This window comes from Hemibagrus wyckioides, linkage group LG07, assembly GCF_019097595.1.
Source record: "Hemibagrus wyckioides isolate EC202008001 linkage group LG07, SWU_Hwy_1.0, whole genome shotgun sequence".
Taxonomy (NCBI): Eukaryota; Metazoa; Chordata; class Actinopteri; order Siluriformes; family Bagridae; genus Hemibagrus; species Hemibagrus wyckioides.
Window position 1 is genome coordinate 12,980,629 of NC_080716.1, and position 21,429 is coordinate 13,002,057.

The following is a 21,429-nucleotide window of genomic DNA, read 5'->3' on the forward strand; positions in this document are numbered from 1 at the left end:
TTTGTCAGTTTTTTCTTTATACACCTTTCAAGTTAACATGTCTTCTCGATACATTTTCCTCTATTCAACCTTTTCCTCTACACAACAGTCTTCTCTAAACAATATTTAAAAATGTAATATAATACATTTTTTTTCCTACACACAGGTGTCTTCACTATACAACATTCATTTTCTAATAATACTCTAATAATACAACTGTGCTCCTGACTGCTACTATGTGTCACTGATGTTATGTTTCACTGAACAAGATGAGATGAAGAGTGTTTTCCATGCTGCCCTCAACATGGAGTGAAACAGGAACACTAGCATTTCTGGAAAGTTTCTGGGAAAAAACCCTATCAGGCTCAAAAGTACCTGGAAGCAGAACAAAAAGCCTTACACGTTTATTGCAATTATTGCTCATCATTTTTTGACTAGATTGTTTCTTTGCAAAACAGATTTATTTTGAGTGCCATAGGTTTCTCTTGCTCTCTGACAGATGAAGGCCTGCTTGGGGATGCAGGTTGTGGTATGTATGTTTTTAGTGTTCTGCTTTCTCATCAGTTCAGCTCTAATGGTAGAATAATGTGTTCCTCACTACTGCTGCGACAACTACCACAATGGCACATCACAAAAGCGTGTGAAGGACTGCAGGCAAACCAGCTTTTATAGCCTGTGTCTCATTGAATTCAGGTGGTGTTTTTCAGGGGTTGGGCTTGGCCCCTTAGTTCAGGTGAAAGGAACTCTTAATGCTTCAGCATACCAAGACATTTTGAACAATTTCATGCTCCCAGCTTTGTGGGAACAGTTTGGGGATGACCCCTTCCTGTTCCAACATGACTGTACACCAGTGCACAAAGCAAGGTAAAGCAAGGAACTTGACTGGCTAGTCCTGACCTCAACCCCACAGAACACCATTGGGATGAATCAGAGTTAAGACTGCAAGCCAGGCCTTCTCGTCCAACATTAGTCACAAATGCGCTTCTAGAAGAATGGTCAAAAATTCCCAATGACACACCTAAACCTTGTGGAAAGCCTTACCAAAAGAGTTAAAGCTGTTATAGCTGCAAAGGGCGGGCCAACTATATATTACATGTTTAAGTAAATGTACTATTTGCCAATATAGTGTATGTATACTTTGGAAAAAGATTCAACCGACATTTGATAAAGTATATCAATTAGGAAACTTAACTGATGACTGAAATCTATAGCTACAACCAAGTAAATGTGCATCAGCAACTTTTTGAGCATTTTATATCTACAGATTATAGTTTATATATTTTGCTTGTATATTGTACGTATAAAACTGTCTGAATGAGTTTTTCCCAGCAGATGGCGTTGTAAGGTCTAGTTTATATTTTTTGTTTCTAAAGTTAAAAAAGTTGAACTTTTTAAGTTAAAAATCACGAACCACTTTGTATTATAAAATAACTTAAATCCTGCACATAGTCCAATCATGTTCTTTATATGAATTGGTCCTTCTTTCTTTTGTACTTGCTATTCATATATAACTTTTATAACTGGATTTTTTTTTCCAGTTTGCTGAATTTACCTAAAAATATCTAGTAGCTGAATAATTGGAATTGCATATGAAAGATGTTTTTACATAAACACAAATTCCCCGAATCCATGGGATTTAACCTTAAACCCTTCCAGTAACGCACAATTGCGTCTAGTTCACTGTATTTACATAGAACCATATAGCAACGGAGCTGTGTTAAAGCCTTACAGCTGTGCTCTCACGCCAGATGTTTTTGGGGGTCAGATTTCTCGGCGCGGGGCGGAACTGAGTAACAGCGAATCCAACAACAAGCAGAGCCCCGCCGGACACACAACAGTCTTCTCCATACAACATTTAATCTCTTTGCAAGAGTCTTATCTATACACTTAATTTACTACAGGATAAGCAAATATGGCGGGTAAGTTCACTGACTTCCAGGCAGCACTTCTTTGTTATTTAAAGCTATAGTGTAACTGGGTCTGTCGGATCTGGACTGTTAAGCGACAGACACTCATTGTGTAAAAGCCATTTTGTAATCAGTTACACAGTTGCTGGGATTTGCAGAGTTGCATTAACATTGGACATTGGTCAGTAATGGGGGTCTGAGCTTTTAAAGAGAAACAGCGTTGTTCAGAGTATTTTAGTGTGAAGTCAGTTTCTATAAATTGATGCACATTGCTCCGAAACACTGTTTGTCTATCGATTGCGAAAGTTTGCTCCCGCCGCAAAATCCCCCAAACATGTCCTTCAACAAGACAACTATCTGAAAGGCAAATGCAACAGGAAATAGATCTGTAATTAGGGGTTGTTCTGACACAAGACAGATCCCCTTATCCAGAGAGACAGAAAAGTCATTTGGTTTACATAACTGCGCAGTTGAGGGTTATCCTTTCCCAGCAGTGGGATTGGTGGGGTTTCAACTAACAATGTAACAAATAGGAGCTCTTTGGATTATTATCTAACTATAAAATGCATGATACCAGAGTGTCTGTTGAGAAGAATGCATGGTCATGGGAAGTGGTAGCTTAGTGGTTAAGGTGTTGGACTACAGATCAGAAGATTGTAAGCTCAAATGGCAGTTTACCAAGCTGCCACCTCAAGAGCAAGGCCCTTAACCCTCAATTGCTCAGTTATATAAAATGAGATACATTGCAAGTCACTCTGGATAAGGGTGTCTGTCAAATGTAACAGATCTTTTCATCTAATGTTAACACTTAATCAGGGGTAGGGTTGACAATTGTTAGGGCACAAATGTTTGAATTCACTACAAGTGAAGGATAACAGTCCACTGCAGGGCAGCATACAAACACACATTCACACCTAGGAGCAATTCATAATAGTCAGGCTACTGGTATGTTTTGGGAGATTTTTGGGAGAAAGCCAGAGGAAGCCCATACAAACACACAGTGCAGTACTTTCAGTAACCCCAGCTCTGAACTGAAGGGGGGCCCCTTGGGGACACTTTCAACCCCATAACTTTGGTTACAGAATAATTACAGAATATATGTAAATGTGAATAATGGTTGCTTTTACCTCAACAGTTTACCTCAGAAGTACTGTTTCTAGCAATATGTCTACCTGAACACTGTACTGCTGATGTCTACTTATTGTCACTTATCTTTCACAGATGAAAGTGAGATGGAGGGAATTGCCGCCAGGGCCCTCAACACAGGGAGTGAAACAGGCGCATTAGTGGAGGTCATGTTTGAGAAAAACCCCTATCAGACCCAGAAGTACCTGGAGGCAGAACCAAAAGCCTTAGGGGTGTGTGGGTAAAATCAAACATGGAGACTTTAGACCCATAAATATTGCTCACCACTTGCTGAAACAGCTGTTTCTGTGACTCTGTTTTTCTCAGGTAACACAGATTATGTTGGCTCTCTTTTACTTGAGTGCAGTATATTTGAATTGGGAGTCCAATTATGGCCAAACTGCAGTCATCATCAGCGCTAGCCTTTCTCCAGCTGTAAGCATTAAATCAATTACACTTTTCACATTTTAATTCTTATACTGTGTTTGATAGCATGCGTTTGTTTTTCGTACTGCAGAGCATAATAGCTGGTAGTGTGGCAATAGCAGCACAGAATCTTAACCTTACTACAGTAAGAAAAAAGCCTACATATTCAGCAGGCATACACATTTACATATTACAATATCTTTACAATATACAGTTATTTCATATAATTAATTCTTCTCTTGCTCTCTGACAGCTGAAGGCCTGCTTGGGGATGCAGGTTGTGGCCTGTGTGTTTTCAGTGTTGTGCTTTTTCATCAGTTCGAGTCTAATGGTAGAACATTCCTTCCATCACTACTGCTGGCACTACGTTGACAATAGCACATTAGAAAAAAAGATGTGTGAAAGACTGTGGGTAAGACAGCTTTTGCAGTCCAGGTCTATACATATCCTGTATATTCTGTATAACCATTGTGTGCTGTTGTAGTTTTTTTTTCTTTTTTAAAGATTGCTTAGTGATGTACTGATGTAATTTATACATACATTTTTTTGAGGAACAGAATCACAAACAAAAAAGAAAGAAAAAAGTAAAAAACCTGTGTAGATTGATGAAGATTTATGATTTTATACAAGTCTGAATGATTTCTTTTACTCATCTACATTAAATGCTGTATCCTAGTCATGGTTGATCTGAAAACAATGAGTAGGCAATACACCTTGTATGGGATGCCATGCCATTGCAGGGCACTGTGCAGACACACCTAGGGGAAAATTAGTGTAGTTCTGGAGGAAATTCACACAGAATTAGGAAGAACATGCAAAACCTACACAGACAGTATCCCAATCTGTGAGGCTGGAGCTGGAAGGCATGCCATGCAATTGTGTTGCCTCAAGTGAATTTTTTTTTACCAACCCATCATAATGAATTGTTTAGCCCTTTCTCCAGTACACAGTTGTTTCATAGTGCTGGTAGAATTGTTTATGAACAAGCACCTCACGGGGTATCTCAGAGTGGGTTTGATATCATCATTTACTTTAAACATTTGTGTGCAATGTTTTTTAACTGTTCTATGAATATATTGCCCCTAATTGGCTAGGTAAAAACAGAAATATGCATGAAAACCTACGTGTGTCTACTTTCATATGAGCCATTAACCACCACTGTGGAGTGTGACATGACAAACTCTGGTAAAAACAATGTTTGTTTAATGGACAAATTATTTCTGTGCACAAATGAAGTCCTTGAATATGGTTCTGATATCATAACACCAAATACTTTAGTTTGTTTCTAAATCTTGTTAAGAAAAATGTAAATATTCATGAGACGTCTTCACATAGTCTATCCGATTCACAGGACTACACATTTACACCCGATTCATATGCAATCTCATAAAGCAAAGAATGATTACTAGAAGTTATTATTTATGATGAAGATGAACATTTACATATCATTTGATCTGTTTCTGAGTTATAGGTTATTATTTTCTATAGTGTACTATTTCATATGGCTCTGTTACAGACGATGCTCAGAAGTATGAAACCTTTCAAAGGATTTTATTCCATGTCTTGTATTGGAAACATGTCAGCCATTTAGTTAATGTCTTTTTTATATTGTTTCTTTTATTTATAAGGAAAGGAAAAGGTTAGTATGTAATTAAGAAGACAGTGTTTAGATTCCTATTTGCAATTTATCCTGTTTTTCACAGTCCATTGCTGAGCATATCACCGGAATAGAGTTGCTTGTGCAGGCGACACAGATTGCTCTCTCTGCCACCCTGGCTGCTTTCTGCTGCAAAGTAATTCAGTGCTGCTCACCAAAGAGGAATGTGGTAAGAAATACCACACCTGTTACTGCAAACTTGATTAGAGCTCAATATCACTATCCCTCTGTGTTAACTTCACTTCTGCTGCGTTTTCTTCTTTCAGCCTGTTGTTGTGGTGAACACACCCCCAGGTCCACAGTGATGGAAGAGTCACAACCCATGTAGCTACAGCTTCTGTTTTACACAGATGCATTATAAATGTACTTACATTTACTAATACTCACATATTTGTTATATGTAAACAGCCTAAGGTACACAGTTCAACATGAATTACATGTATTCAAGTATTAAAATAACCTCATTAATATAATTTCCCCTTTTAAAAAAAGGTATCAATCATATTTTGTGATATTAAAACCACTTATGAAGTATGTGAATTGAATAAGAGAGTTGCTTCTGTCATGTTTCTGAAATGTATTGGAGGGATTGATGTTTGTGTATACATTTCACATAATGTGTGCTGTCTTTATTAAATCTGTTTTCATAATAACGACGCTATGTAAGTCTATGAAAAGTATTTAGGAGATTTATGGTGTGATAAATAAACAGATTGGGTGGGGAGGTATTGGATCTGAAAGTATCAAGTAAGGTTTTTTTTAAATAATTCAGCGGATGGTAATCTCTACAATCTTAGTCTAATGTAGCTTAAAGCAATTTTGCTTGTATCTTGTACACATACACCGATCAGGAATAACATAAGCAGTGACAGGTGAAATGAATAACACTGATTCCATTGCACCTGTTAGTGGGTGGGATATATTAGGCAGCAAGTGAACATTTTGTCCTCAAAGTTGATGTGTTAGAAGCAGGAAAAATGGACAAGAGTAAGGATTTGAGCGAGTTTGACAAGGGCCAAATTGTGATGGCTAGATGATTGGATCAGAGCATCTCCAAAACTGCAGCTCTTGTGGGGTGTTCCTGGTCTGCAGTGGTCAGTATCTGTCAAAAGTGTTCCAAGAAAGGAAAAGTGGTGAATCGGTGACAGGGTCATAGACAACCAAGGCTCATTGATGCACTTGGGGAGCGAAGGCTGGCCCGTGTGATCCGATCCAACAGACGAGCTACTGTTGCTCAAATTGCTGAAGAAGTTAATGCTGGTTCTGGTAGAAAGGTGTCAGAATACACAGTGCATGACGGGTCAGGGCTGTTTTGGCAGCAAAAGGGGGACCAACACAATATTAGGCAGATGGTCATAATGTTATGCCTGGGTTAAGTAACCCTATATGAATAATTTTTTCCAGCAGATGGCGATCTTTGTTTAGTATAAACATTTTTCCCTAATAACTGCTCAGAACAAAAAATAAATGGAATATTATGTAACTGTTTTTGTTATTCCTTAAAAATCATGACCTATGTAGTCTTTTTGACTAACTTAAATCTTGTACATCGACCAAATGTGTTCTTTACTTGAATTAGGCCTACAAAAGTTGTTTATATTTACAATTCATTCATAACACGACAATTTGCTGAACAGACATAAAACCCTCCTTGTAGGCTCATGCCGAGTGACTTACTTAATATAAAAATGAAATAATAAGTGTCCTTTTAAATGTATTTAACTGTGAAATGCTGTTATTCAGCACCAAGCATAGATCCTAAAAAAGCTTAAAGTAAAAATAAACATCACCCCTAAAGCACAAAAGCAACTCATGTAGTTCTCTATTTATGTAGCGCTGGTCAGCTTGGGCAGCTTTCTGGACAATAATGCAGTGTTGAACCTCACAGCTGTACTCGGACTCTTAGGTGTGTTTCGGAGTTACATTTCTCAGCGCGGGGCGGAACTGAATTTATTAGACCAGCAAGCCAACAAAAAGCATCCGCTGGACATATAACTGTGCTGTTTGCATCAGTTTTCTCTTTCAATCTATACTGCAGTCTTCTCTATACACTTCATTGAAGAGTACTGGATTAAGCAAATATGGCGGGTAAGTTATCAACCTCTCAGCCGTGTAGCGCGGTGTGTGTTGAGTTCATCCGGTTGAGCAACTGATATTTGGGGCTTTTAGTAGTCGTTAACGCAGTGCTGGGGCGATTTAATGATTTCATCCCCCCCACACACACACACACAGAGAGAGAGAGAGAGAGAGAGAGAGAGAGTTAAAAAAAAAAGTGACTTGTTAAGCAATAGAAGTCTGCGGTGTTTTCATGGTGAAACCGATGAAAAGAGTTTCTTCTGGTGTTTATACAAATTGAGAATCTACGTTTTACATTCAGAAAGAGAAATGCAAACTTTTAAAAGTAGCCTATGTAATTTTATTTTTATTTTATTACTGCTTATTACCATTACCCAGGGTATAATCGCACCCATTCAATTAGAGATACGAAGCAATCAACGCGCGTGCCCTCACATTCATTCATTTATTTCCTTTAAGGTGTGAGGTGGCAAGTGATAACTGTTCGCTCTGATAATTGAGAAACTACGATCAGTGATAATTAACTATTCAGTGAAATGTAACCGTGTAACCTGGCTATTGATTAATATTCTTTGCTTTGACCATGGCTGGTTATACACTTTATTTTGCCAAAAGTATTTGGACACCCCTCCAAAGCATTGGATTCAGGTGTTGTTTTTCAGGGGTTGGGCTTGGCCCCTTAGCTCCAGTGAAAGGAACTCTTAATGCTTCAGTATACCAAGATATTTTGTTCAATTTCATGCTCCCAACTTTGTGGGAACAGTTTGGGAATGACCCCTTCCTGTTCCAACATGACTGGGCAACAGTGCACAAAACAAGGTCCATAAAGACATGGATGAGTGAGTTTGGTGTGGAGGAATTTCACAGAGTCCTGACCTCAGCCTGATAAAACACCTTTGGGATGAATTAGGGCGGAGACTGCGAGCCTGGCCTCACAAATGCACGTCTAGGGTAAAAAATTCAGAAAAGCATGTCAGAATACACAAAACGATGAGCCTTGATGTGGATGGCTTAGAGAACCAAAAGACTACATCCATTAAGTACAGGATACTGATGCTACACTGAACACAGGCTTTTCAGAACTAAAGCTTGGAAAAAATGTCATCTGCTCTTTTTTTTAGTAGTCACCTCCCCAGTTATTCTGCAAGAGTAAAGAACTTGTTCCATCATCTATGACATCTGAAGAGTAACAAATAGTCTGAAAATGTTCTTACTCTATGCTTACTCTTGCACACTTTAATTCAGCATTATTGCACTGTTGTAGCCTTTATAACAGTCTATAGTTCTTTGCTCCTCACAGCCTGAAGTTTTGAAACTGTTGTTCAAGAAAAATATCACCATTAAAATAAAGTTAATAAAGATAGCTTTGACCTAAACAGCTTTTTTTTTCTCAAATAATACTACTGCCTGAGAAGTGTGCTACTACCCAATACTTAATGTCATTGATTTTTCTTTCACAGAAGAAGGTGAGATGGAACATATTGCCCCTAGTTCTCTCAACACAGGGATTGAACCAGGAACACTAGTGGAGGTGAAGTTTGAGAAAAACCCCTATCGAACCCAGAAGTACCTGGAATCAGAACCAAAAGCTTTAGGGGTATGTAGACATTTTCATCACTTTAGACTCACAAATATTACACACAACTTTCTGAAATGCCTGTATAAAACAGCTGCAATGTTACAGTGATTGTTTTTGTTTTTACAGTTAACGCTGATTATGCTGGGTGTCTTTGTCATGAGTACCACAATTTTTTTTCCATTCGGGTTTAATGAAAACGCAATCCTGAAAGTTGTCTCTTCATCAGTTGTAAGCATTAAGTCTTTACATTTTATCATTTGCTGTCAAATAACAATGTTTGATCGAATGCATTTCGCTTTTCATACTGCAGAGCATAATTGCTGGTAGTGTGGCAATAGCAGCACAGAATCTTCATCTGCCTAGAGTAAGAAAAACAAATCCCTGATTTTCAATTGGCATATACCTTATTGGTCAGTTTTATTTTCATTACAAATTATACAGGTACTTTATATCAACCAGTGTGCCCTCTTGTTCTCTGACAGCTGAAAGCCTGCTTGGGGTTGCAGGTTGTGGGGTGTGTGGCATCATTGTTGACCTTTCTAGACATGGGTGGAATGGGGCAATATCACTCTAACATCTGCTGGGAGGAGCACCTGAATGGAACATCAGAATCAGAAATGTGTAGCAGGATTTGGGTAAGATCATTTTTATAGCATTGTTCAATAAACAGAAATCGGTTTCTGATCTATTTTTGTAAACCTGTGCTATTAATCCTCACATTCCTGTTCCTGGCTAACGGGTGTAGAACCTGATGTGGTCTTATCCACGTCAAGGTGTGCGTTTTGATATGCTTTTTAGATCACCCCTGGTATAAAGAGTGATTCTTTGAGTTGCCTTAGCTTTCATGTCAGCTCAAACCAGGCTGGTCATTCTCATATCTAGCATCAATAAGGTGTTTCTGCTGCTGTTCATGTTGTAGCAATATGCTGTGCAGATGTTTTTTGAAGCCATTAGATACTTCAAAGTAAATGAACACCAACATATTTTGTATCACAGATATGGTGATACAAGTTCCTCAAACATAACTACAATAGTAAAGCTTGACATAAAATATTGCATGCCACATAACTCAATGGGAGACATATCAGAATTTTTGGTGACCAGAACAGCTAGTCTTTGTAGTGTATCAAGAATCATGGTATCCAGACTAATGTTGGCATACCACCACAAAGGACAAACCATTTTCAACAGGGATTACTGTTGCAGCAAAAGGAAGCTGTCTGAAAGGGATAATTCAGTAATAACCCGGACTGTGTCCAAAAAACAAGAAACCACAGCTGCTGACTCTCCTGTTTCTACCAAAAGTGTTTGTCGGGAGCTGCACAGGGTCAATATTCATGGTCAGGCTGCTATAGCCAAAACTTTGGTCACTCTTGCCAATGCCAAATGTCAGTTTTAATGGAGCCAGCAGCATAAACATTGAGCTGTGGCCAATGTGAAACATGTTTTGTTCTTTGATGAGTCCACCTTCTCTGTCTTTCTTGCATCCCGGGAGAGTTACAGTGTAGAGAAGCCAGTGGTGGTTTGGGCTGCAATTTTGTGGAAATCCATAAGCCCACTACCTGTTCTAGGTGGGCAAGACTACGGAACCACTCTGGAGGACCATGTGCAGCCAATGGTTCAGCCATTGTATTCTGAAGGTGGTGCTGTCTATAAGAAAATAATGCACACTTCAAGACTGGTGACAGAGTGGTTTGATGAACATGAAAGTGAAGTTGAACATCTCCCATGGCCGGCACAGTCACCAGATCTGAATATTATTGAGCCACTTTAGGGTTTTTTGGAGAAGTGAATCAGGAAATGCTTTCCTCCACCTGCATCATGTAGTGACCTGGCACAACAATCCCTCAGGCCACTGTGCAGGACTTGTATTTAGCATTCTAAAGAAGAACCAATGCTATGTTGGCCACCAAATGAGGTCCTAAGCCATACTAATAAATTATTTTGGTCTAAAACCAAGTGTTTCAGTTTCATTGTATGTAAGACTTATAAAGTAGAGAACGATCAAATTTATTTTGTTTTCTCACAGTCCATTACTGAGCATGTCGCCGGAATAGAGTTGCTTGTGCAGGCAACTCAGTTTGCTCTCTCGGCCACCTTGGCTGCCTTCTGCTGCAAAGTAATTCACTGCTGCTCACCAAAAAGGAATGTGGTAAGAACTCAGAAATACCACACCTGATTAGAGCTCAATATCAGTGCCCCTTTGCGTTAACTTCACTTCTGCTGCGTTTTCTTCTTTCAGCCTGTTGTTGTGGTGAACACACCCCCAGCTCCACAGTGATTCACAACCCATGTAGCTACAGCTTCTGTTTCACAAAGATGCATTATAAATGTACTTACAATACTTGCATATTTGTTATATGTATACCATATAAAGGTAACATTCTTAATTATAGGGAAGAATGATGAATGTGAAGTTCCTTACTTGGACCACTTTTGATAGATACTGACCACTGCAGACCGGGAACACCCCACAAGAGCTGCAGTTTTGGAGATGCTCTGATCCAGTCGTCTAGCCATCACAATTTGGCCCTTGTCAAACTCGCTCAAATCCTTACATTTGCCCATTTTTCCTGCTTCTAACACATCAACTTTGAGGACAAAATGTTTTTGCCTAATATGTCCCACCCACTAACAGGTGCCATGATGCGGAGATAATCAGTGTTATTCACTTCACAGTGCTCATAATGTTATGCCTGATCGGTGTAGGTCATATGTTTATATTATATGTGAATATATATGAATATATATGTTTGTTTAAAATTGTATAAAATGATGGAACACTCAAGGAACGGACAGACAGGAGTTGGACACACAAGAAAAAAACCCCCAGATAAATTAGTATAGCAGACCATCTTTTGGCGATATTTTGGCGCAGGCCATCTCTCATACATCGTAAGATTGTTTTCCTTTAAGATGTCAAACTGGACTTAATAATCAGGACAATTAAATACAGTGAAGTTTTTTTTATTTTCCATGGGCTTGTACACTTACAACTGGAACACAAAGCAGGATGAGCTTACTTTCATATTTGACTTTCTGCATTTTTATGTGAAGAGAAATCTGAAATGAAATGCATTCTCTAGAGAATGTGTGAGCTTAAATAAAATGAATATTGTACACTGTTTTATACTGCTTTACGTGGGTTTATTTGCAGCAGAATTGTGCATACTAAACTGTGTTCCAGTGCATGATATTGCTATGTGCAATACTGAGACAATACTGAGGAATTAGAGTCCCATAAGCATTAGTGGAAGATCATGCCTTGGATTGCGCAAACTAATGTTCTCTGCTGCTTCAACAGTTACACTTGTGTTGTTTAGAAAAGTCTAAGTATGTGTCCAAACAACACAGGACATGAAAATTCCTAAGAGAGAAAATAAAATAGTGGACTCACATTGTGGATTGTTATCTGTAAGATTACGTAAGCTTATGCTAATGCCAAGAAAACTGGCCCTTGGTGGGAGTCATCTTCCATACGATTCCCTGTTGAACCTCGGCAGGAATTTTACAGCAGAATTAACCTCACACTATTTTTTTTTTTTAGGTGTTAGTTGGGTTTCTGGGAGGATTTTCTAGATTGATCATTGCTTTAAGCATTTATAATTGTCAAAATAAATCATGTAATCATGTAAATGTAAACAGGTCATACCACTTCAATTCAATGCAATTTTATTTGCACTCTTAACTAGCTAACTTTTAATTAGCACTTTTAAGAACGGCTATTGTCACAGCACAGCTTTAGAGGAAGATTTGTCAGGATATATAATGAGAAACGTCCTGAATAAAATTTAAATCCATTCTTAATGAGCAAGCCAGAGGTGGTGGTGACGAGGAAGAAAATCTTTCAGAGAAATCAAAAGAGAACCCATCTTCATCTGGATAGTGTGATTCTAAATAAAAAAAACATTTTATATGTATATAAAACATTTTCCTTGTACAATGTGTGATCTTTTTGGTCAAAAAGTACAATTGGGTAACCAGAAAAGTGATTCAAGTCTATCTTGTTGAAGATGTTCACTGATGGAATCTTGAATGCAAAACTCCAGTCTCCAGTTTCTAGCTACTCCACCATCAACAAACCTGAGTGAATGCATGAATGTGAGTGGGCGACAACGAGCCCAGTTCTCCCAAACAGTCTAACCTTGTACTGTCCTAGATCAGTTCTTTTTCCTAAGAAAAAAACTATTAGAAAAGGCTTGACCAAACAAATACAAAACAAATATTCAGTATGTGGAATAATGATTGAAAGTCTGTTCCATCACTGCAGGGCTTTGAAAGAGAAAGCTCTGTCCCTGCTATCGCTGTCATTATTTGAACTATCAACAAATAGCCTGCACCTTGGATCATAAAAATAAAACAAATGTTTACCCAGGTACAGTGGTGCGAGACCACTGAGTGCTTTATAGATCAGTAGTAGTATTTAGCACAACCCTGATCAGAGGCCAGTAGTAGGTCACTTGACCACTTTAATCAGTGCTATGATGAGGCCTAAATTCTGACTCTTACATTTCATGAATGTTATATATGCTGTGCTACAAGCATTTCTAGCATATTGGCCAATAGTTGGACAGGGTCAAAGTAAGATTTTTTTTAATCACAGGTTTAATAAACATTTTCTAAGATGCCACTATGACATAACGTATCTGTAAAACCACTGCAGGGATTTTACTATACAGAGAATCATGACAAAGAATGCCACAAAACTAATGTCTGAGCCACACAGTTATATTACCTTTCAAAATGTGTATTCTGTCACGGTTTAGTTTGAAATGCCCAAATATATGACTGTAAGAATAAATCCAAATCCAAACACCAGCGTTTATGGGTACATGAGTCACCCGTTACTGATTTCTGTTATGTGCATGCATTTTGTCATAAAAGTCTTTAAAATACAGCTAAAACTCTCTTACACAATCAGGAATAATGTGAAAAGTCTAAAGGGAGCTGAATGAATTCCGAATCAAATAGCAACTTGATTCCTGACAGTTGCAGCAAGCAAATGGAACACTGTGTCCATGGGACAGTAATAATAGCCTGTATTGTGTGAATGGACTGATAATAATAACCTCCGTCAATGCAGCTACTGTATCGACTAATGTCACATATCTTGCCATACCATATGGTTAATCATGTACAGACTCAAACTTTTTCTCACTGGAGCGAAATATGACTGACTTTTATTTACTTTCTACCAACCATCCACTGGTAATTGTGAACAAATAGTTGAATTGAAGAAATGTAAGGCACTAGTGAAAGCAAGTGAAACAGCTTGACAAATGCTAAATATAAATTCCTTGCTTTATTGCTTAATAAATATTTTCACAGTACAAAATATGTATATATTTAAAAACATTCTTAGGAAGGCTGTTCACATCAAGATTCCTTATTTTCTGGTTAAAACACCTATTCTCTATATTCATTAAAAAGGTATGAACCTCCTGTAATTAAAAACACTAATCATGATATTTTGCATTTTGAATATACATCGATTCAGAACATGATGCATTCAGACTGGAGTCATGATGGAAGGTCCTTTCGTTGATTTCATCTGTGTTGGAAGTTGAGGTCACTATCGGTTTTGTTCATATTTGCAACTCATCTGCCCAATGACCCTATATGAAGAAATAGAGTTTAGAGATTTCACATGGTTATGCTACATCAGGCTTAAGCAAACAAACAAAAACAAGCAGGAATGCAATTCTTTATCTGATGGATTTTTTTTTTTTACCTGAGAAGAATTTGAAGCAATCTCTTCTAGATCGCCATAACAGCCATTTTTGTGCCGAATCAAACTTCCCCACAGCACCGAGTGATGGCAGCCGGGACACTCGCCCTCCACGGGGAGGAGATGAGCCGGGTCTGACTTCAAGAATTGTTTTGCCAAGCAAATCAGATGACAGACCATCTTACAGGAAGGATGGAAGCAAGACAGTCTCTCTGAAACCTAAGGGGAAAAAAACAACAATAAACATCCAATACAAGTTAATGTACCTAGTCCTTAATCTTAACTAGACATTCTGATCAGAAAGTGTGGGGTTCAAACCTTGAGCAAGATCCTTAACTCTATCTGCTCCAGGGGTGCCATACCCTTCCTAACAAAGCTGGGAAAAGCCTTTTTAATGAATATAATGACTTTAAAGAATATACAGTACAGTGAAAAGGATTTAATTGCACTGTAATGTATATATGATAAATAAAGGCTTTCCTTTACAGCTGGACATTGATTTTACAAATCAGGTTTAAAACCTATAACATGGTTTGCATAGGAAATTGCTTAATGTGTTAGTGCACCAAATGATGTCTTTGGAAAACAGTAAATGCATGTTAGGCATGTATAGGATTTAATTAAGAAATCCAGATTTGCAATTTAAAAACATATCCTGGGTTAGTGTTGAACTACCTACAATTGTTTGCAACATGATCTATTAAAATGTCTTGTAAATAATGCGAAAAAATAACATTCATGCTGTAGGAACTTCTGAAGCACTGCAATATTCTATCATTAATTTGCACTTTATGTAGACCTGGTCCTGGGTTACCATGATCCTAAAGAAACAACATTTTGTTCCAATGTATAGGAGCTATACAGTATGCAGAACAAACACCACTAAGCAGCTATTTAACAACCCTTTCTTAGTTAAGGACGGATTACTCCAGGAGCAGGGTTGAGAAAGTAGTAGTTTGGGTTGCCAACAAACCTGCACAATCCCTCTACACAGTAGACACCGGTCCAGCCGGCTCTCCTCTTGTTCCTTTTCTTCATGTTGTTGATTCTTCTTAGCACGAACGCAGCCAAAGGCAAGAGGGATGTGCAGAGGCGGCTGCAGCTGTGGCTCAAAGTCCATATGGTATTCCTGCCTCAGCCAGCGGACGGTGAGGGGCAGACGACTCCATGGCGCCACCTGCAGCATGTTGGAGAGAATGCGCCAGTGAAACTGCAGGCTGGACTCCTTACGTGTACGCCGGGTCACATGGGAAAGCCGGCGGGAGATATGCGGGTGCTGCCATGCCCACTCAAACTGCAGCAAAGAAAAGGATTTACTTGATGTTGTTGGGCTGGTGATTTCATTGCAAGAAAATGATAATTAATGCTACTCTGCTTTCTTCCAAGACTAATGTATATTAGAGTACGGTAACCAGATTGACACAAGAGCATGTATAATAAAATATACAAACAGCTTAATTCACAAGAACTAATAAGAAATCTCTATGTAACAAGCTGTGCGTGACCTCATTCTGCTGTTGTAATTGTTTTATTTTATTCACTGATCACTTCATGCAGCCTAGCAAATGGACCAAAGCCCAAAATATCCCGAGAAGCATCTTTCTCACAGTATCACTTTAAAAGACAAGTAGCATCCACATAAGATTTATTTTTCCAATACACCTAATATAATTTGATAAACCTTACAAATGATTACAAACTGATTCCCTATAAATGAAAATAAAATGTATGAATAAGATTGATGTTGAGATTACTCAGCACCATAAATTCTCTAAACTACAAAAAAAGGATATTTCTAATAGAATACATGCATAATAATTCCTTAATACAACAACAAAATTAAACATAAAGGCAAGAAATAAAGAGGAATGAGGCAGGAGATCATATTTGAGAGCTGCATGAGTGATGAGGACACACACCTACCCTTAGAGCAGCAATATCAGATGGAAAGCCATGGATGATAAGCACCATCTCCCTGTAGTCATTCACAGAACAACAGCATTTCAGTACAGTGAGAACTCTCCATAATATACAGCAGTTTATTAGATACATCTGACTCATACGGTCATTTTCTCAGGTACATCTACCATATTACTTTGTAAAATATAAAATGACCTACAATTTCCAGCCAAATTAGATCTGGTCAGTGGTTCTATTTCCATTGATGAGCAGTGTAGAGGAAGCAACTGAGTGGCTATTGTAAAGTACACAGAATGTAACAGGAGCCTATAATAAATGTGCGTACACATGTACGCACCCTAGTAACATACTTGTTATTTTAAATCCGGTTAGATTAAGCATTTAATGTTAGTACAGTAATTTGTTGTTGGTTTACATGCTATACCAGCATGCTGTTTTGTGTTCATGTGATTTACACACTGGTAAAGACCAGTGCATTTCCCTCTGATTTTCCTGCTTATTTAGCTGTGTGCCTTATCACCAGTACTATGTGGTTAAATAGCAAGCTTTCAGGGCTGTGCTGCCTTTTTGTGGTATTGATAGAAAATGCATAAATAGCTACTTTATGGTGCCGTGAACAAAGAGCTTCATGCTTTAAATAATGTACTATATTTTATTGTCTGGTCTGATGAGGGTTTTTCTGTTTGTCTTCAGAAAAATCACAAAATGATTAAATTATCCTGTGACGTCATCTTGAGACTTTTTGAGCATGCATTGTCCACTAAGCTGACGTCACTGGTGAGTTAGCTAGTAATTGAATAGCAGGTGAATTGTTTCGACGTTATTTCTGGTCAAGATTCTTCCTCGCTGAAATCACAGTACAAAGTGATCCTCTATTATATGTGGGAGTACTTTATAAACCTGCACGCTGAGTGCATAGATACAGATTTCGCCTTGCTTAAGCATAGCATGTAGTGATGAGTCTTTCGCGATTCTTTGTAGCGAACGAGAAGAGCCGAGTCCCGTCGGAGAGAGCCGAATCTTCAGCCGCTCCTGCTCAGAATTTCATGCGAGCAGGGGCAGGACTTTATTTTGATGGGCACACCATGCGGCCAATCACATACCATTATGTGAAAAAAGGAAGGGGGTGGACGCTCGGAGTGTAGTGTAGCGCGTCGGAACAAAGAGAAGAAATATTAAACAATAGTAACTGTGTATTTTTTGTAACAGAAAAAAAATGTATAAAACAAAATAAAAAATTGCTTACCAACACACAAATCATTCATAATTGCTAAATTACGCTGAAGCAGAAGGCTCCGGAGTGATACTAAATGAAGAGCCATTTGGGAGTCGGCTCTTCTTAGGGAGCCGAGCCAAAAGAGCCGAATCTTTGAAAATCCTATCACTAATAGTATATTCATTAGTTGTTCTTTACCACGGTCCTCTCCCGCTGGTCTTCTTGGCTCCCCCTTTGTGTTTCCCGGCGTTGTGCTGGCCGATTCTCCTCTCGGGGTTCACAGTGAATCCGATATAAATGCGTCCCTTAAATTTGGGGTTGGTGCAGTACAACATGTACACCCCATAAAAGCTCTCCACCTCCACAACCATTATAATACACACACCTCTCAAATCCAGCAGGCTGCAAATATCATTGGTTTCCACAGCAACACTGCATCATGACAAACTAGACCGAGGTCTACCCTAAATATAAGAGTGAAAGAGAAATAATTTAAGAAACTGTGCATTACCTTTCCTATTTTCTGCCTACCCGAGACATTATATCACTTGAACCAGTCCTTTAGTTTGAAAACAATCCTCTTTGATGCATTTTCGGTTTATTAGTGCTTCTCAGATATCGCCTGACAATTTCATAATAAAAATTATACGGACTTAGAACATGAAATACAACACTTAAATTCATAGACGTTTCAGAATGATTCTTTTTATTGATTCGTGTAAAAAAAATAAAATTCCTTTTATTTACTTTTAACTATTATATTTTTACATTGGGCAACTAAGTAGGTGCCTATACATTTAAAGGACCCCCGGTCTTCCCAGCGTTAGAAATGAATGGATCTGATTGGCTTGAGAGAAGATGAATAGGCGGCCTCTCAGTGTGTCTCAAATCACAACTAGAGCGTCACTATAGTGCACTACATGCAGCGTGGAAAGTATTATCTCATGCCCTATGTAGTGCACCTACATAGGAATCAGGATGTTATTTGTGATGCGAATTACGCTTGTTTTCGACGGTGTCACCCTCTTTCTTGTTGATTCCTCCCCCTTTAACTCAAACCGGTAGTGAAGCGAACATTTTTTTTTGTTTGTTTTATTCACTGTATTCCCACTTTGTGCTTTAATTTCATTTAGTATTTTAAGAAGAAATGGCAATTACCAAGGATCACATTCGGGAAAAGCTGATAGCAGAACTTGGTGCAATACACGTGGTATGTTTCAGCTGATAGCTCGATTGTGATCTACTAGTCACCTCCGTATTACCCTTATCACTGCAGCACTGTTATAACACTGCAGGCTTGCTGTATATTTACAAAACCTGGGTTCTGTTTCAGGACGTAGAAGACACATCTCCCAACAGATGCGCTACAAGCTTTAAGGTGCTTGTAGTGTCACCTCAGTTTGAAGGAAAGCCACTGTTGCAGAGACACAGGTAAAGCATTCAAACTGCTGGGAACGCAACCATTTACAGAGGCTTCCTTCTGTATAATACAGGGAACGTCTTCTGGAAGACACCAGATTATAGGGATTAGAAATCATTACTCCTTCCACTATTATAAAGTCAAAACAGCACTAGATGTGTTGAAAGGATGTTCAGTCTGCAGTTACAGCTGCACTTCTTATGTACACGTCTACATGATCTACTAAAGCAGGTGTGAGACCTGGGTATAAGTGTTCATTAATATGGAGCATAATTCTCTGGATTGGAGATACACTATATTGCCAAAGGTTTTGGGACACCCCTCCAAATCATTGAATTCAGGTGTTGTTTTTCAGGGGTTGGGCTTGGCCCCTTAGTTCCAGTGAAAGGAACAAATTCATGCTCCCAACTTTGTGGGAGCAGTTTGGCTGACCTGCACAGAGTCCTGACCTCAACCTGATAGAACACCTTTGGGATGAATTAGAGCGGAGACTGCGAGCCAACGTCAGTGTCCGACCTCTAGAGGAATGGTCAAAAATTCCCATAAACACACTTCTAATCCTTGTGGAAAGCCTTCCCAGAAGATTTGATGCTGTTATAGTTGCAAAGGGTGGGCCAACTCCATATTACATTCATGTGCATGTAAAGGCAGGTGTCCCAGTTTTGGCCTGGCTCACAGTCCCCTCTCTAATTCATCCCAAAGGTGTTCTATCAGGTTGAGGTCAGGACTCTGTGCAGGCCAGTCCACTCCAAACTCACTCATCCATGTCTTTATGGACCTTGCTTTGTGCACTGGTGTACAGTCATGTTGGAACAGGAAGGGGTCATCCCCAAACTCCCACAAAGTTGGGAGCATGAAATTGTCCAAAATGTCTTGGTATGCTGAAGCATTAAGAGTTCCTTTCACTGGAACTAAGGGGTCAAGTCCAGCCCCTAAGTCCATTTGGAGGGGTGTCCCAAAACGTTTGAAAATATAGTGTATATGTGGTTATTAATGGAAAATGACTACATTAAATAACCCCATGTTTTTGTATATATTTTTTTTCCCCAGAATGGTGAACACTTGCCTGGCTACTGAGCTGAAAGAGATACATGCTTTTGAGCAGAAGACCTTAACGCCAGAGCAGTGGGAAAAGCAGAAACAGCAGTGACATAGACACATACACACTGTTTGCAGTTTCCTCATACTAATGTTTGTTTGACCTTCATTTTCATTTAAATAGTTCATTTAAACACACTTTGCCTTTTTCATCAGTGTGAGCTACAGTGCAATTAGTGACAACAAATAAATGTTTCATATCATCATTTGTCAGCCTGGAACAGATGTGATGGTGTGACTTTTATTTTCATTTTAGCCTATTTGATCTTTGAGGCTCTGTGCTGTCAGTGAACCATTTGTGATGCATTTAAATTGGAACTTTTAATGAATTCATTCATCTTCTGTAAACACTTTATCCTGGTGGATCTGGAACCTATCCCAGGATCTCAATCTGGGTTGCTAGTCTATTGCAGCATCACAGACACACACACACACACACACCATACTCACACAAATTTGCACATTTATTCAAAGTTTAGAATCACTAGTTAACCTACTAGCATCATGATGGAAGGTTGAGGGAAACCTGAGCTCATGATTTGGTCTACACTGGTCAAGCATAACATTATGACCACCTGCCTAATATTGTGTTGGTCCCCCTTTGCTGCCAAAACAGCACTGACCTGTCGAAGGCTTGGACTCCACTAGATCCCTGAAGGTGTGCTGTGGTATCTGGCACCAAGATGTTAGCAGCAGATCCTTTAAGTCCTGTAAGTTGCGAGGTGGGGGTACACTTTTTGATAGATACTGACCACTGCCGACCGGGAACACCCCACAAGAGCTGCAGTTTTGGAGATGCTTCGATCCAGTCGGCTAGCCATCACATTGGCCCTTGTCAAACTCGCTCAAATCCTTACGCTTGTCCATTTTTCCTGCTTCTAACACATCAACTTTGAGGACAGAATGTTCACTTGCTGCCTAATATATCCCACCCACTAACAGGGGCCATGATGAGGAGATAATCAGTGTTATTCACTTCACCTCTCAGTGCTCATAATGTTATGCCTGAACCCTGTTGTGGCCTGAGTCCAGGTTCAGACTCCAGGTTCCATTTGACTTTGTGTAGGATAAACCCTACAGAAATTGGATGGCTGGATGGTTTTCAGTGTGTCACAAATCTAATGTGTGGGATCAAAAGAAAGAAATCTAGGAAGTTACACTACTTTTGTCATTTTAAAAAGCAATTGCCTTCTGAGGCATGCATTAAAGATTTTCCTTTACACTGTGGAACGTTTGCCATATGTCTCTAACAAAACGCTGTTTATTATGTTTCAAATAAATGGAACGGCTCAGTGAAA

At 38.9% G+C, this 21,429-nt stretch overlaps 4 protein-coding genes across 5 annotated transcripts; 3 read left to right on the forward strand and 1 right to left on the reverse strand.

Annotated features, from left to right (window-relative positions):
* Positions 1-1,739: 1,739 nt before the first annotated feature.
* Positions 1,740-5,644, forward strand: LOC131356544 (uncharacterized). The gene is made up of 7 exons (XM_058395639.1): positions 1,740-1,898; positions 3,108-3,244; positions 3,339-3,446; positions 3,529-3,582; positions 3,691-3,849; positions 5,141-5,263; positions 5,361-5,644. The coding sequence occupies exons 1-7, from the start codon at positions 1,892-1,894 to the stop codon at positions 5,397-5,399; spliced, it is 627 nt and encodes a 208-aa protein (XP_058251622.1). The 5' UTR covers positions 1,740-1,891; the 3' UTR covers positions 5,400-5,644.
* A 1,381-nt stretch (positions 5,645-7,025) lies between these two features.
* LOC131356545 (uncharacterized) lies at positions 7,026-11,874 on the forward strand. Its single transcript, XM_058395640.1, has 7 exons — positions 7,026-7,182; positions 8,631-8,767; positions 8,876-8,977; positions 9,060-9,113; positions 9,232-9,384; positions 10,779-10,901; positions 10,992-11,874. Exons 1-7 carry the CDS (start codon positions 7,176-7,178, stop codon positions 11,028-11,030), a joined length of 615 nt encoding a protein of 204 aa, XP_058251623.1. The 5' UTR covers positions 7,026-7,175; the 3' UTR covers positions 11,031-11,874.
* Positions 11,875-14,038: 2,164 nt separating this feature from the next.
* On the reverse strand, positions 14,039-18,206 carry slx1b (SLX1 homolog B, structure-specific endonuclease subunit). Of its 2 annotated transcripts, none has more exons than XM_058393925.1 (5): positions 17,812-18,206; positions 16,401-16,452; positions 15,451-15,654; positions 14,481-14,696; positions 14,039-14,364 (listed from the first exon to the last, which is right to left on the reverse strand). In XM_058393925.1, exons 1-5 carry the CDS (start codon positions 17,982-17,984, stop codon positions 14,335-14,337), a joined length of 675 nt encoding a protein of 224 aa, XP_058249908.1. In that variant the 5' UTR covers positions 17,985-18,206; the 3' UTR covers positions 14,039-14,334. The 2 variants fall into 2 exon arrangements, with proteins under 2 accessions (XP_058249908.1, XP_058249907.1); XM_058393924.1 differs by having other exon boundaries at positions 15,451-15,771.
* Positions 18,207-18,635: 429 nt separating this feature from the next.
* zgc:112271 (uncharacterized protein LOC553698 homolog) lies at positions 18,636-21,429 on the forward strand. Its single transcript, XM_058393739.1, has 3 exons — positions 18,636-18,823; positions 18,947-19,044; positions 20,084-21,429. Exons 1-3 carry the CDS (start codon positions 18,761-18,763, stop codon positions 20,181-20,183), a joined length of 261 nt encoding a protein of 86 aa, XP_058249722.1. The 5' UTR covers positions 18,636-18,760; the 3' UTR covers positions 20,184-21,429.

Bases quoted from the DNA above. Each gene is read 5' to 3' on its own strand.
- LOC131356544 (XM_058395639.1), top strand. The intron at 3,245-3,338 runs GTGTGTGGGTAA...TGTTTTTCTCAG, and splicing joins CAGAACCAAAAGCCTTAGGG to GTAACACAGATTATGTTGGC. The intron at 3,583-3,690 runs GTAAGAAAAAAG...GCTCTCTGACAG, and splicing joins AGAATCTTAACCTTACTACA to CTGAAGGCCTGCTTGGGGAT.
- LOC131356545 (XM_058395640.1), top strand. The intron at 8,768-8,875 runs GTATGTAGACAT...TTGTTTTTACAG, and splicing joins CAGAACCAAAAGCTTTAGGG to TTAACGCTGATTATGCTGGG. The intron at 8,978-9,059 runs GTAAGCATTAAG...TTCATACTGCAG, and splicing joins AAGTTGTCTCTTCATCAGTT to AGCATAATTGCTGGTAGTGT.
- slx1b (XM_058393924.1), bottom strand. From the start codon at position 17,984: ATGGTTGTGGAGGTGGAGAGCTTTTATGGGGTGTACATGTTGTACTGC. The intron at 16,453-17,811 runs GTAAAGAACAAC...GAATGACTACAG, and splicing joins ACCAGCGGGAGAGGACCGTG to GGAGATGGTGCTTATCATCC. The intron at 14,697-15,450 runs GTTTGTTGGCAA...TTTTCCCCTTAG, and splicing joins TGTGTAGAGGGATTGTGCAG to GTTTCAGAGAGACTGTCTTG.
- zgc:112271 (XM_058393739.1), top strand. From the start codon at position 18,761: ATGGCAATTACCAAGGATCACATTCGGGAAAAGCTGATAGCAGAACTT. The intron at 18,824-18,946 runs GTATGTTTCAGC...GTTCTGTTTCAG, and splicing joins AACTTGGTGCAATACACGTG to GACGTAGAAGACACATCTCC. The intron at 19,045-20,083 runs GTAAAGCATTCA...TTTTTTCCCCAG, and splicing joins CCACTGTTGCAGAGACACAG to AATGGTGAACACTTGCCTGG.